This window comes from Peromyscus maniculatus, chromosome 1 (assembly GCF_049852395.1).
Source record: "Peromyscus maniculatus bairdii isolate BWxNUB_F1_BW_parent chromosome 1, HU_Pman_BW_mat_3.1, whole genome shotgun sequence".
Taxonomy (NCBI): domain Eukaryota; kingdom Metazoa; phylum Chordata; class Mammalia; order Rodentia; family Cricetidae; genus Peromyscus; species Peromyscus maniculatus.
The window spans coordinates 79,223,192-79,239,083 of NC_134852.1; the positions used below are offsets into that span (position 1 = coordinate 79,223,192).

The 15,892-nt window shown below is 47.2% G+C and overlaps 1 protein-coding gene across 1 annotated transcript in view; it reads left to right on the forward strand.

Moving 5' to 3' along the window:
- The first annotated feature begins 8,626 nt into the window (after nt 1-8,626).
- The window catches only part of Igf1r (insulin like growth factor 1 receptor), a 300,024-nt gene continuing 292,758 nt past the window's right edge, over nt 8,627-15,892 (forward strand). Inside the window, exon 1 of the mRNA XM_006984420.4 lies at nt 8,627-8,767. Coding sequence (XP_006984482.2) covers nt 8,674-8,767 — 94 coding nt within the window. The 5' untranslated portion in view covers nt 8,627-8,673. The remainder of the gene's footprint in view (nt 8,768-15,892) is intronic.

Genomic DNA, 15,892 nt, shown 5'->3' on the forward strand with positions numbered 1-15,892 from the left:
ATTATGCCTCGTGAGAAGAATGCACTGCCCACATTCTAATTATGCCAGCTATGTTACTGAGTATATTTTTCTCTTACTGGATGCCCGGGTTTGTTTGTTTGTTTTTTGTTTTTGTTTTTTGTTGTTATTTTAGTTACTTGTTTATGATTACAGCCATTTTTGTACCAGGTTGCTTTTAATTTTCTTAATAATATGCATTTAATTTGTCACAAAGGCAACACAAGGTTCTTGGTCCTGGATGTACTGGAGCTGGCTTAGTGTCTTAGTGCCTGCATCTTTTTAAAACTCTGTGCCTAGCAGCCTCACTCTGGATGTTCAAGTTGGTCACAGTGGGAATATTCATACAGGTGAAATTGGCAATACCAACAAATCAGGGCTTCCCCCAATTCCACAGACTACGTCAAAGTTTATGTGCCAACTCTTATCTTAATCTCTATCTCTGCCCTCACCTGTTCTAACATTTTCCTCAATTCAACTGACTAGAAGCAAGTCCTGACCTCCAAATTTAGCCCATTGGATCTAGATCCAGAACCTCTTTCAGGAGCAGTGTGATCAGGATTTCCAGAATACAAGGTAAATTTAATATCTTTTTGAGCTCCTGCATCTTCAACTGAAGAGGATATTCCCTACTCATTTAAAAGCAAATCCAGACTCTTTCAGTGCCCCTTGAGACACAGTAATTCAAACACAGATTTAGAATCCAAGTATTGAGTGAGAGTGGAAAGAGACGACAAATAGCACGTCAACATCATCTCAGTCAATCCAAGGTTTCTTTGCATAATTTCTCCTGAAGGTGTGGGTTTAGTATCTGCACAGACTCGCCAAAGAATGGGGGCTCTCTGACACACAAAACACATTCTTACCAGAGACGGAAAGAAATTTCAATTTATTTGTCGTGATAGGAAGGGAAGGTCTTTCAAAGAACAGAAATGTACTTTCTTTCCATTGGTCTTGCTCTGTGCATTAGCCACGAGGGTCAGATCTAACAGTATTTCAGGTATCTGAAATCAAGAGTCCTACAGCATTTCTCTTAACATCTATCTGTACATCTCCATCTATCCTCACCGAATGTAGGAGCCAGCCTATTTCTATGTCCCTGTGCCAGGGTTGGATATTTTGCTCGATCAAAGATCCCTCAATGACAGATGGAAGGGAAACAGCTCAATTCTGCAGAGGTGGCTACTGCATTGGAGACTCAATGGTGTTGTTTATGTGCCTTCTGGAAAAATCTCCTTGTTCAGTAGCCTGCTCTTAAAGCCAGAGACAAAGTCGGCTATCAGGACCTCACATTGGCATTGCTATTAAAAACATTATAGAATAGGCATGGCATAATGATGCATGTCTTTTTTATGTTTTTTTTTTAATGGAGAGAGAGTTTCTCTGTATAGCTTTAGAGCTCGCTCTGTAGATCAGGCTGGCCTCAAACTCACAGAGATCAGCTAGCCTCTGCCTCCCAAGTGCTAGGATTAAAGGCATGAGCCTCCACTGCCCGGCTATGATGCATGTCTTTAATCCCAACACTCAGTAGGCAGAGGCAGGTAGATCTCTGTGAGTTTGAGGCCAGCCTGGTCTTTGTGCTGCATCCCATGCCAGCCAGAGCTACAGTAAGCTTACAGAACAAGGGACTTAATACTCCAAATAGAACATTTGCAGGAACATTCCTAGGTTGGGATTTCCTTTTGTGGGTTACCTGTGGCTACTTTGCCCTGCTTTAATAATGTTTCTGCTTGTCTTTCCAGATTCAGATTCTTAGGGGAATATATATGGGCACTTAGAGCCGCTAAATATATTTTCTAATCTAAGAAACACTAATTTGTAAAAATAAATCAATAAATAAAGAATCTCTCTTAGTGAAGCAAGGTAGGAAGCTATCATTCCCTGAGCCTGGGAAGAGTGGCCAGTATATTGATTTATAGACTGTTGTTCATTTGACAGGGAAGGCAAAGGTGCATTATAAGGTGTTAGAATATCAATTATAAACCAAAGGTGTTATGTCATCTTCAAGCTGAAAATTCCATGTCAGAATCATTTCACAGAGGAACTTGAGGAAAAACACACCACTTAGCGGAGTCAGAAGGGCTGGGTAGAGCTGTAGTGTGTCTCTGACTGGCATGCTGTGCTGCTGACCAAACACCCCAGAGCTGTTGGCATTAGTCAGAGGAAACAGACATTTGATTTCATCTGAATCTTCATGTAATCGAAGGTGCCCCGCATCATCGAAGAAGCATCTCTTGCACTGTCTGCCTTGCAGGGATCCTTGCTATTGAGATGTCTGAAAGTTAATTACATGATGGTACACCCATCCCTGGCACGAACCCCTGCAAATAACAACTGAAGAAGATTGCACTCACAGACAGGCGGGGTATGCCTGTGTATGCCTGCTCATTTCCTCAGACTATCATGTGGGGCATGAATCATGTCCACTTTCAAGTCGGGTGCCTTCATGCCAACCTGTGAAGTACTGTGTGCTTAAGGCAATGTGTAGCCACAGAAGCCACAGCGTCTCCACCTTGGATCAATGACCGTCCCAATGATACCCGTCACTCCCAGCCCAGGCCTGGGTTTTCTATGAACTTTCCTCACTGCAATTTCACTGAACCGGGTGCTGAAAGCATCTCTAGGAGGATGTCCTCTTGCCTGGCTTCATACGAATGCTCTCCGTAATCTCTACATGGAGGAGTAAAGCATCTGTGCCTCGAAAGCTGGCTCGTTACAGTGAAACCCCGAACAGAAAGGTTTGTCAATTAGCTGGGTGTGGTGACTCATTCCTGTAAACCCAACACTAGGAAGGCTGAGGCAAAAAGATCAGGAGAATCAGGAGTTCAAGGCCAGCCTGGGCTATGTGAAACCCTGTTGAGAGAGAGAGAGAGAGAGAGAGAGAGAGAGAGAGAGAGAGAGAGAGAGAGAGAGAGAGAGAGAGACAGAGAGACAGAGAGACAGACAGAGAGACAGACAGAGACAGAGAGAAAAGAGAAAAGCAGAAAAAGAAAAAGAAAAAGGGAAGGGAAAAGGAAAATCTCAAGCACAAACACATCCCTAGTTGCTTATGGCTGTGTGGGGACAGGAACCAGCTACAGCATCACACCTTTGGTGCTTTAGACTTCTCTGTAGAGACAATATGATTGCTTCCACAGCTGAAGGCTCTTGTGGTCCATAGCTGAAGGCTCTTGTGGGAGGTCTGCAACAGAGGCCCTGCTAAAAGATGGTCATCTATAGGGACAGCCTGGGCAGGGAGATTGGAACCAAGCAGCACTGGGTTAATCTTCTTCTCTTCTCTTCTCTTCTCTTCTCTTCTCTTCTCTTCTCTTCTCTTCTCTTCTCTTCTCTTCTCTTCTCTTCTCTTCTCTTCTCTTCTCTTCTCTTCTCTTCTCTTCTTTTCCTCTCCTCCTCCTCTTCCTCTCCTCCTTCTCCTCCTCCTCTTCTTCTTTCTCTCTCTCTCTCTCTCTCTCTCTCTCTCTCTCTCTCTCTCTCTCCTCTTTCTTTTGAACAACTGTAAAGTTTTCAACATACTCACTGCCCTCTTCCACATTTACATTCAGACACAATCACATATAATGAAGCTCATGTGTGGAAGGGGTGCAGCTTGATGGGTTGGTGAATTGCATGTGCTGATACAAACAGTAACCCACCGGAGATAGTCGGTTCCATCACCCCAGAAAGTGCCTTTGCTTCTTTTTCTTCTGAACTGAAGCTCCTCCTCCTACCCACCAAGGGTAACCATGAGCCCAATTTGGGTTTAGGTTTCATAGTTCCATTTTGCCTGCTCCTGAATTTCATTTGAATGGTCTAATGCAGTATGTATTCTTTTGTGTCTGGCTTATACATTCTGCTCTTGAGACTTGTCCATGTTTTCACATGGATTAGCTGTTAGCTCCTTTTTATTGCTAGGTAGTGTTGTGCTGGATGATTTGTTTATTCATTCTCCCTCTGAAATATGTTTGGGTGGTTTCCAGATTTTCAATATAATGAATAAAGTGGCTACCAGCATTGTCATATAGCTATTTTTTTTTTGTGAACACATTTTATTGCTTTTGATTAAAAGCTAGGGGTAGAAATGCTAGATCCTAAGTTTGGTGTATGTTTAACCTTGCAGGAAACTGCCATCTTGCTTCTCACAATACGGATTTTGTTAATGAAGCCAGTTGTCCTATGAAGTGAATTCTTTTATTTCATTTTATGATTTGTTCTTGTCTTCAGGTATTGAGTATGCATTCTTCTGAAATGTATTCTTCAATATTAAATTAATTACATCATTTTAGTTTTCCTTAAAAATATTTCTGAATTGTTTACAAAACAAATTAAAACCCAGAAAATTTATATTGGAAAATTTGAGATCTGTTACATACTTTGTTTTCTTTAATAGTCAATATATGCAAAAATTCTTGGAACATGTGTTAGTCATAAAGTATAATCATAAAGTGGAAGTCTGTAAATCCTCCATATTTGCAGGAATTTTGTGTGTGCTCAGGGGATGCCCCTCTTCTCTCCAAGGGAGTAAATACCCTTCATTCATCCTTATAATTGATTTATTTATTTATATAACCATGTACTGAATTTTGCTAAAAGTTGCTAAAAAAAAAACTTTCCATTTTTTTTTTCTTTGCATTCAAGAGTTTCATTAAAATGGTGTCAATGCTGTGTGGCTTTCTGGAACCTGAGTTCCAGTTCTCTCAACATTCTGTCTGGAAGACCTTGTCCTTGATTATCGGAGGCTGTAGTTCACCCCCTTGCTGTGGATTAAGACTTCATTCTGTAAACTGCTCACAACATACCTTATTACCTGTAACACTTGTCAGTTAATCTGGGCTGTGTCTCATGTGTTCACTGCATACATGTCACATATTTTGGGAGTCTGGGACATTCAACAAGATAATTAGATCTGAAGCAGTTATCAAGTGAAAACATATTTTTATATTTTGAAAACAAGAAACCAATTTCTGCTCAAAAAAGGAGAATGTGTAAGATGCCTGGGGAAAATGGTGTAAGGCAAAACGTGCGCATCACCATCCCTGTAGGTGTAAAGCAAACAGGTCTTTATTTCCAGGGTTGAGGAAAGGAAAGTCTGATGGGGTAGGCAGAAGGTAATCACAAAGAGAGTGAAAAGCAACATGTTTTTCAATGTTCAAGTCTCAAAGCAAGGTCAGTTTCAGCTCATCTTCACTCAACTTCTCTGTCTAAAAGTAGTCATCCTGTTGACTTCCAATACTTTCAGAAAATATTTAAAAATTCACAAAAATTCTTTTTGGTTAAAAAAAAAAACAAAACAACTAAAGGCTTCCCCTACAAATAACTGTTACTTCTCTTTGTTTTATATACTTATGTTTTCAGGGACAAATGTATATTCATTTTCATAACTAATATTAAAAACATATTGCATTAAAAGATTTTATGTTGCACAAACCTAAGAATCACTGCTAAACTTTGACTTATTCTACAAATATGCATCAAAACATTCTGAAATCAAATCTAATGCTATTCCTTTGCACTTGAATTATATGCTGAGAGGCTGAAAGTATTAAGACTCCTTTCGATGCAAGGGAATGCTCTGAAGAAATACTTTAAAATTAGAAGACTGAATTTATATTTTAAAATGATGCATGATAAATTAAAGTTCTAATATATCTATTTCTTAGCGTTCAGGAACATCTAAAACTGAAACAATTTATTTAAAAAAATAAGGCAAGTTTCAGCTAAACAAAACAGCCCTACATGTACAATTTTCTTTCTTTCCTTTTAAATGCTTCTTCTATACAGCCGATTCACTGAACATAAGCCCACAATTTCCAAGGGAAAAACTGATTCAGACGATACAGAAAAACATGGGCTTAGTTTCCTTTACGGTAGCTTTTGATTTGTTTTCAGCTCTAAATTTAATAAAAATCCCCTATGAAAGATGGGATGCATAAGTGCAATGCCGAAATCTTCTACTATTCGAGTAATGAAAGAAACCTTTCTTTGCTACAGAACGGGTCCTCTACACCAAGCAGACAGTCCGACTGTTTACGAGAAAAACACTTCTATTTGATCCAGACATCCACAACGCTTATGAGCCATCTTTTTATTTATCGTGGATATCAATTAGCCTGAGTCATGAAGCCCGACCGCATTAAGGGCGACACGTGATTCAATCACTATTTTTAAAAGTCCACGTATTTCAAACTCTTCTCTCCAGCCATTGCTGCTGGCTTCTCCCCCTTTGAGGACCTGGCCTCCGCAGTGTTTGTTCGTTAGATGGCAGTCCCGGGGAAGCCTCGTCTTGGGGAAACCTCTCCTCTGGCACATTCGAGAAAAAAACACGGAGGAGACTTGGGCTGGTGCTAGTTTCTCGTCACTTACGGATCAAATGAAGCTCGGGGGACGCCGAGGGGAGGGGGATTTGAGGCAGGTGCGGGTGGGTTTCTGCAGTGGCGACCGAACCCGGGTGAATGCCACACGTTTCTTAGGTCGGGACCCGAGGCGGACAACGTGTCCGGGTCGGGATACCCGCCCGCAATCCCTTCCTTGGGAACCCTTCGGACACGCCCCCCAGCTCCGGGTTCCCGCAGCCAGGCACGCGCTGCGGTCCCTCTCCGCAGCTGCCCACGTGGTGGAGCCTGGAACAGAGAGATGCGGTGCAGCGCCCTCAGGGCGGGAGTGAGATGGGGATGGGAGGCCCGGCCAGCACGACCCAGCCGAGTCGGTCCCCGACTCGGGGCCCCCACATTTCCTCCCCCGGAGGGAGGGAGGCGACATTCCTTGAGCCAGCCCTCCCGGGCGGCCGCCGCGCCCTCTGGCGGCCGTCGCCGAGACGCGCCCTGGGCACGAGGGGCCGCCTGTCTGGGTCCCCTTTCCAGGGCTCGGGGCCCGCGGTGGGATCGCCGTGCTCCCACAAGAGCCACGCGGACCGCGCCCTGTCCGCTTCCCGACTGCGCGCCAGCGCCGGAACACCCGGGGAGCCCCGCCACGGGTGCCCAAGCCTGGCGTGGAAAGTGCCCTGCGTAGCAGTCTTCGGGGGTCCCCTTTCCCCCAGGTGTGCCCCTCCCGCCGCGTCCGGGCTTTCCACCACGCTGCGAAAAAATGCCGCATGCATGCACTTATTTATTTATTTTGCAACAGCTGCAAGAAACAATGAAGCTTCTTTTTTTTCACAGAGCGGGCCGGCGCGCTCTCCAACCGCGCTGTTGTTGTTTTCAATGAAGCTTCGGGGCCGCACTCCCCGCCCACCGCGCCCGCAGCCCGCCTGCCCGCCCGCCCGCCCGCCCGCCCTGCTGCCTCCCGGGCCACCGAGTCCCACCGGCGCCCAGGGCATTGTTTTTTGGAGTCCTGCGGGAGGGGAGGGTGCGTACAGGGTTGGCCGGCGCAGTGCGGGTGGGGGCGGAAGCGTGGGCGCGCGCGTGGCTCAGTGTGTGCGCGCGGGGGCCAGCGCGGGTGGAGGCGCGGGGGGCGGTGCCTCCCTAGCCCGGCTCCCCACGCCCGCGCTCCGCTCCGCACGTCCCTGCGATCCCGGACTCCGGCTCTTGGCGCCTGCCGAGTCGGGGCCCGGCCCTCGGCGCGCCGGGACTGCGGCTGTGGCCGCTTGGAGTGTGCGCGCGGGCACGTGTGCGCGGCCCCGAGAGCGCGCGCGCTGAGCCCCCAGTGTGTGGCGGCGGCGGCGGCGGCGGCGCGGTGAGGCTGAGGCTCTTGTTTACCAGCATTAACTCCGCTGAGCGGAAAAAAAAAAAAAAAAAAAAAAAAGAGGGGGGAGGGGGGGACCGAGGAGGAGCGAGCGCACCGGGCGAACTCGAGAGAGGCGAGCGACAGGGAAGCCGCCCGCGAGCCTGTCCCGGCGCGCCTGGCGCTCGCAGACCCTCGGCCCCGCTCCTCGGACCCTCCACGCCTCTCCCGCGCCTGCGAGAGCTCCACGGCGCGCGGCGCGCTCGGCTTTGACCTTCAGCGAGCCGGAGCCCCCGCGCACGGAGTCGGCGGCGGGCGGGGGCCGACGCGGGGCGGCGGGAGCGCTGAGCGCTGCACGGCCGCCGCTTTGTGTGTGTCCTGGATTTGGGAAGGAGCTCGCGGCGGCGGCGGCGGTGGCGGCGGCGGCGCTGAGGGAGGAGGCGGCGGCGAGCGGAGCCCAGAGGAGGAGGAGGAGGAGGAGGAGGAGGAGGAGGAGGAGCCGGAGGAGGGGGAGCCGCTCATTCATTTCCACTCCGCATATCTACCCCTCGCCGGCCTCGCCCGCGCCCGGGACTTCGGACCAGTCTCGCCAACTGCGTCGCGCTCTCCCGCCGCGGAGGCTTGGGCGGTCGCTCCCTCCGGGCATCTGGGGGCGTTTGTCCTCGCCGGCGGCGATTTGGGCTTCGCTCCTCTTTCCGTACAGTTTTTCCCCCTCTTCTGCATCTCTGGGTTTGCAAATGGAGGCCGACGACGCCGACAGCCCGCCCCGGCGCGCCCCGGTTTCCCGACTCCGCCGCGCCGTGGGCCGCTGCTGCCGGCGCTGAGGGGCCGCCTCGCGCCACCCTCCCCTTTCCACGCCGCCCTCCGAGGATCGTCGCCTGCGCTCTTGTTTTTGGACGAGAGTGAGGACTGAGTTGGAGACTTTTTTTTCCCCTTTTCCTTTTTGTTCTATTTTCTTTTTCTTTTCCTTTTTTCTTTGTTTTTGTTTTTTTTTTAATATTTTTTTTTTGAGAAAAGGGAATTTCGTCCCAAATAAAAGGAATGAAGTCTGGCTCCGGAGGAGGGTCCCCGACCTCGCTGTGGGGGTTCGTGTTTCTCTCCGCCGCGCTCTCGCTCTGGCCAACGAATGGAGAAAGTGAGTATTTTGCCCGCCGCCCGCGGCCACTGCGGGAACTTTTCCTCCGAGGGGCTGCGCCCTGTTTGGGAAAACCCAGTTGCCACGGGCGCAGCTGTCGGACTCCGGGGCTCGGGAGCGGAGGGTGGGGCTCTCCCGGAAGGCCGGAGAGGAGCGGGGCCCGGGCTCCTGGCTCGGGAGCCCCCCCCCGGCCCTGGCTCTCAGCGCATCCGCGCGCGGGAAGGGCCTCGGGGCTTTCTCTTTCGCTGTCCCGGGAGCGCTGTCCCGCGCGTGGCCTGGTGGGTGGGCAGCACTTGCTCCCCGGCGCTTCGGGGGCAGCCCACGCGTGGGCACTTGGTGGGGAAGTTGGTGTCTGGGTGGGCCTGGGTCCCCCCCCCCCCACGCCCGCCCGCCACCCTCGCCTCTCCCCACCCCTGCGCGCGGGCCTCTCCGCACCCAGCGCCCATCCCGCGCAGCGCACCACGGTGACAGCACCTTTGGAGGCTTCACGGGTGGCGGCTGGGGTAGATCGTGTGTACCGGGGCGGCGAGCGGGAGCCTCCTGCCCCACGGGGTGCAAGTTGTCCTTGAGGTGGAGGTGCGGGGTGGGGAGGCCTCGCGGCCCCAGGACACGTTTCCAAACATCACGGCGCGGCCTCCTGTCGCCCAACTTGTTTGGCCCATCAGGCTCCTCGGGTTCTTGGCCTTTCGCATCTTATGAGCCAGTGGGCGTCTAGTACACTCTTCCCCCATGGCTTGGTGACTCGGGGTTGTCCGATGTGGCTCTGGGGTTCAGGGTGTACTTCCGGACTTTCCCTGGGGAAGTGTGAGCTTGGGACCTTCTTCAGACTCCTGCTTTGGGGGTGGGAGGCTTGGATCCCCAACTTAGAGGGTCCTTGGGCAGTCTCTCAGTTTCTACCCATCCCTGGACACCTCTTCCGAAAAGCGTCTAAGACAGACGTGGTAGGGGCATCGACCCATGCGCAGAGCCGAGGACGTGCTTTTCCACACATGTGCTCTCAGCGCGGGTTTAGGTGCATCCACAGTCACACGACCACGAGGGGACACCTGGGACTCCCGGCCCGGGGGAGAGGTGTCGTGTGCGGTGGTTTGGGAAGCGTCAGGATCTGCAGTGTGGTAGTAGAGGGGTGCTTGTTTTGTTTTGCGAGCTCGGAGCCCTGGCCTTGGTTTTGTTGTGGCCAGAGTCGTGTTGCACTGCCAACCCCCCCCCCCCCGCCCGCCCCGCACTTCCTTTGTACATACTTAATAAGCAGTATCGCTCCAGGCTCGCTATCGCTTGCAATCTGATAGCTTTTGTTTTGGTGGTGTCGGGTAGGAGTGCGGAGGGGTGTCTCTGGGAGGGAGAACTCTCCACAGTGGCAGGAGGAGGCAGGGGGAGGAGGGGGTTTGTTCTCGAGAAAAACAGTGTGGCATACTGGTACTTTTGAGATGGTACAGTAATTTTGAACACGATTAAAAGTTTAAGCTGGGGAGGTGAGGGAGTGCGGATGAGTAATGGTTGCAGAATGTATGCAGGTGGTGCCTATTAACTTCGAAAAATCACGGTTGAGCCTTGAGTTAGCGCGCGCGCGGGGCGGGGGGGGGGTGGCGGAGGGGGGGGGGACGGGACCGATGGAGGCTGCGCGGGGCGTGCGGCCCCACTACTGGGGTAGTTAACAAAGGCAGTTTCTATAAACAAACTCTTGAACCTTTTTTAAGAAATGTCCACGATGGAGTACGAGCAGAACTTTTTGGAACTATAGCTGTTTACTGCCTGGAGTCTACTGCGCAGACTGGGGCCGACCCACAAATCTGGGCTCTCCTGTCCTTTGTTTTCCAAACTTTGAGCACACTGGATTGGGCGAAAGGCTTCTGGCTCCCTTCTACTAGGCGTTTAGATGGTGTTTGGGGGGCAGGGAGGATTTCTAGCCCTTAAGGACTAAATATGGTTTAGAAGACTCTAGGAATGAGTGCCATTTTACTATGGCATCCTATTGAACTGTGTACTTTATCTACTTTTGTTATTTAATAGTACAAGTTCTGAAATGCAAAGTAGCCGAGATGGCCTTGCTTCTCGGGCTGTCTGAAACAGGTTGGGACTGGGTCTTCATGAAGAATAGTCTTTGTCCAGAACAAGGACGGCAGGAGAAGGGTATTTTAATGTGTGTTGTTTTTAATCCCGTGATGACCAAGCTCTTCCTGGGGCTTCTTTAAAATGTAATGGTTGGCTAGAAAGTACCCGGAATCCTGGTTAGGGCCTGCTGAAGTCCCGACTCAAGTCTGTCTGCCCTTCCTTCCTCTTAACAAACAGTTGAAGGGCTATGGGTAACATAGAACACCCGTTGAGTTTTAGTCTGAAAGGTGCTAGACCACTTAACTGGGGAGTAAGTCCCTGGGTCCCAGCCCAGATAGTCTTGGAACCATGCAGGTTCACTTGCTGGTATTAGGTTTAGGGATTGGTAGCTCTTTGGGAGTGTGACAGCAGTGGGGTGTTTTCATCTTGAACTTGGGGCTGTGGAAGTTGCTTGACGTGAAGGCAGCCTTGCAGACATGTTTGCCTTGTAGCAGGAGCTGAGCTGAGCTTCTAAACAAGGGAGTTTAGGAGTGATGAGTGGCACGCCAGATAGATACTCTAGGACTGTTTTCTGTTTTGAAAATCAACATGCACTTTAGAGTTCCTGTGGCCCTCTCCTAAAAAGGATTTAGTCCTCTTTCTGCGGAGGGGCACGGTAACATCCTATTGTCAGAGGAGCGGAGGTATGTGAAATGTGGGTGTTTAGAGGAGTTAGTGTTTTATTACCCGCCGGAAGGAGAACCCAGAATAAGAACTTTTGAAAGAACCTAAATAGCAAATTACAGTTTAGGTTTTTCTGCAAGGAAATAGCAAGTCCACTGTACTTGGTGGAGGGGCAACCCCCCCCCCGGGGGGGGGGTTCAGGGCTTGAAGTTTAAAGGTTGTATGTTTGAATTGTCTAAAGGATTAGAAAAGAACAGCTCTCTGCAATATGCCAGGGTTGAGTAGGGAGGCCTTTAAAATATTACAAATTAGAGAAAGAAGTCAGTTATAAAACACCAAATCTCCTATGCTCCCATTTATATGAAATGTTCAGCCAATCCATAGAGACAGGGGAATTGATCTCCCCGTGCTGGGGAGGGCAAGCTGGGAGTGACTGTTAAAGGGTACAGGAGTGTTTTGGGGAGTGATGAAAATGTTCTAACCTCAGTTTTCAGTGAAGGTTATACAACTTTGAATATACTTAAAAACATTGAGTCGTGTGTTTGAACATAGTTGTCTCAGGGTATGTGATACCATCTGAATCCCTTTTTGTTTTTGTTTTTGTTTTTGTTTTAATTGCCAAGATTGAGAAGAATACATTGTGCCACCTAGGACATAAAATTTGACTAAGATTATTCAGTAAACATTAATGCAGGTTGGTGTTGGTTTTTTTTTTTTTTTTGTTGTTGTTGTTGTTTCTTTTCTAAATTCGTGAGCTTTTAAGATCCATGAATTAGTGCAAGACGACAAATTGATAATGAAGCTGTAACAGCAGGGATCGGATGCCAGGCAAGAAATGGACAAACAGAGAAAAAAAGAATCTCGTTCTTAGCTTGGGAATTGAGAGATGGAATTTAAAACAGCACGCGTATGCTAATGATAGTGTGATTTTTTTTTTTTTTTTTTGACAGTAGAAATCCTCAAACCCAATCTAAGTTGACGGTCTGTAGGGGTTAGGAGCCCAGGCAAGGGGCCTGTTTGTGTCTACAGTCTTCCAACAAAGAAATAAATACATTGTTTTGAGCAGGAAAGGAAGTTCATCTCCCCCGTATTAACTACAAGTAGCAGTGATGGCAGAGGAAGAACTGCTTTTTTTTTTTTTTTATTTAAAAATGTTATTTCTTAAATACTCCACAATCTGAGTAGATGGATCTTGGTTGGCTACAGTTGTTTAGGAGTCTATTGCCTTAAAAAATTAAATGAAAAATTAAAATTCCTTAGAACAAAAAATTTAAGAGTACAATCAAAGGGTTTTTTTTTTAAACTGTTGTGCCTTTATCTAAATGTGCTTTGCCTTTTCTATAGGAACAGACATAGAAATTAATGTTTGCATTGGGTTTTAGCTTTTCTCTCAAAGTTATTTTCTGGTGAAAATATTTCCTGCCCTTGTTACTGTTGCAAGGTAGGTCAGTAATGAGCATCAACTGTATCATTTTCCCTCCCTCCCTCCCTCTCTCCCTCCCTCTCTCCCTTCCTTCTTTCCTTTTCCCCGGAGCCCTTGAGATACTTTTGTTTCCTTTAATCTGGTTTCATTTGGGTTGTAAGAATGTGCTTCCAGGAACTGAATCTAGCCACTGATTAGTGGGAACCTACAGTAGGAAAACCGAACTAGTACTAGGTACCGAATTCACCAACAGAGAAAGGACTTTCCTTGATTTTGTCTTTGGGGTACTTTCCATGAATTTACATGAAAAGAAGTTACTTGAAAAATCAGCACATCCCCGCCCCCCTCCAGACCTAGCGTGCAGCACCCTGTTCAAATCCACTATGGGGTGCATTTTAAAGGCTCTTTAAAACATCTCTGTAGGCTTGGCTAGTATGGTGGGCAACCAGTGCTACATGTTGTTACCCTGTGGCAGGCTCCTTCATATTGGAATTTCACCATAGACCATAGCATATGGTATCTGTCTATCTAATCAGGCGTCTTTGTAACACTGGTGTGGCAGTTGTGGTTAACACTGTGCATATAGTATAAAGGGTGTACTCATGCACCTGTAACCCTAGCACTTAGGAGACTGAGGCAGGAAGATCACCAGTTTGAGGGCAGCCTGTACTACATAGTGAAACTCTGTCTCAAAATCAAAACAAAATAAAAATTAGTCACAGGTATTTTCATAAATGTTGCTTGGCATGATTCAAATTTCTAGAAAGGCGGGACCAGTTTCAGAGGCTCTCCATGTATACATTGCTGACACAGCTTTGAGATAATCATTAGGAAGTGTTCAGAATTTCAGATCTTTTTGTGATTTAAAAATGGACTTTTTTTTTAAAAGTATGAGTGGTCAGAATGAGATGAACAGGCAATAATACCTTAAAAGATTTTTTTTTTCCAATCATAAAGCACACAAAACCAGTTTTTCTCTGGGTTGTGATTTTCTCTGATTTGTTTTGAAAACTCATTTAAAACTCAACTCCAGTTCATAGAAGAGGTATTTGTGCCCGGAGGCCAGCTTGCTTTGAACTGCTTTTCTTAGCCACCGTATGACAGGTGCTCTCTAGCCTCAGAAACGAGCTCTCTTTGAGTTGTACTAAGCATATAATATTCAACACACATGCTGTAGCTATGGTTGTTGACTTCTCCATCTGAGATGTTCTGCAGGAAACACCTGAAAGATAACAGGCTATATAATGGACGATGCACTCTGAGCCTCCTGTAAATAGTGTTTGGCCCCAGGTCAGCAAGAGAAAGTTTTCCAGTTCCTTATAAAGATGTTTGACTTGGCTTAAATTTGGGATGGATGTAGTCCTGGTGTTTTGTGATGCTGAGATCTGTGGACATTGGGAAGAACATAGCTGGTCTGATATTTGCAAAGTTTGTAATTAAAATGTGTACATATGCCCCATCTCAGTTCCCTCACCCCATGGATCTGATTTGTTCAGAGATGACATGGATTTGTAAAAAAATTAAATAAACAAAAGATCTTTAAAAACAGCCTTGGCACGATGAAGTTCATTTCTTTTGTTAATGTGTTTGGAATTATCTGACTAAAATATTAGTATCTTTGGGTTCGGTGACTTTGGATTTTTTGAAGATGTGTGTTTTCAGTGATTTGGACCCATGTTTTACATTTCTGCAGATTTCCTTGTCATTTATGCCGGTTTCACTTAGAATTATTCACATGATGGATTTCAGAGTCCTGAGGTTGGTATGTCTTGTTGAGAATTCATCCACCTTCTTCCTTAAATACACACTGAGTACTCAACAAGGCTCTGTCTCTAGGTTAGAAACACTGATGCTGTGATGAATTCTACCATTAGTTTTTCAGAGTATAAATTGAACCATAGAAATTATTGCCATGCTTGTTTAAAGAACTAAGAAGCTAGTAAGAAAGGCTTAGATTTTTCTTTCCTTTGGGTCACAGACTGTAAGGATTGATAAGCTCCCGGACTGCTATTCAGACTTGACTCGAATGTAACAGAAAGTGTAGTCCTCTGTGATGAAGGATGAACAGCTGGGGCTACAGTAACTTCCACAGGATAATGATGCTGCTCTCCGGTTTTATATTTAGCCTCAACTTGGTTCCTGCTGGTATGGGATGTGTTCCCGAGCTTAGGACCATCCCTCCTATGCTTCCCGATGTTCTTGACACTTAGAGTTTCTCATTTGGAGCATCTGGTGGCCAGCTACGGGGGGAGAACGTGACCGTGATGGAAGCGTGGATTGCATGGAGAAGGACACGCCAGTCTCAGATTGTTTACTCTGCAATGGAATGACAGAAATGGCTTTTTGCAAGAACCAGAGATTGTTTACTTGGTTTTGTTTTCCTAGAGATGGTCTTGCTGTATAGCCCTCCTGCCTCAGCGTCCCGAGTACTAGGATCATTCATAGGCCTGTGCCACCACACTTGGGCTAGAAGGTTTTTTTTTTGTTTGTTTGTTTTTTTGTTTTTTTTAAGGATTTTAGAAAGTAGTTTATCATTATAGCAGAAAATTCCTGGTTGTAGTGGGATCTGGAAACTTAAAACTTTATTCTTGACTTCACATCTCACTACAAGAGTTACCAAATACCAGTTACTCACAATTGTGCATGTGTGTCCAGATGTGCATGTGTGCACTCATCCATCTGGCTTGAACCGACTATGGTTCATAGCTGTTGGGCTTCTGTATGCTTACACTTGCTAGTTTCTTTTTATACATGGTACTTTCTTTAAGCGGGCTCTAGAATGTCGTTTTTTAAAGTTAATCTTTGCACACGTGTAGCAGATACGTTTCATGATAGTAAAGCGGAAATATTGTATAGGCCAGAACTTGGAAGTCCCTGAGGTATTTGGCATGTCTGCTTTTGCCTGTCTATACATTGATTATTGGGAGTGTTTCTGACTGAGTGAATGAGGCATTACCAGTTTAAGCCACTTTAAGGCACAGAAGCCT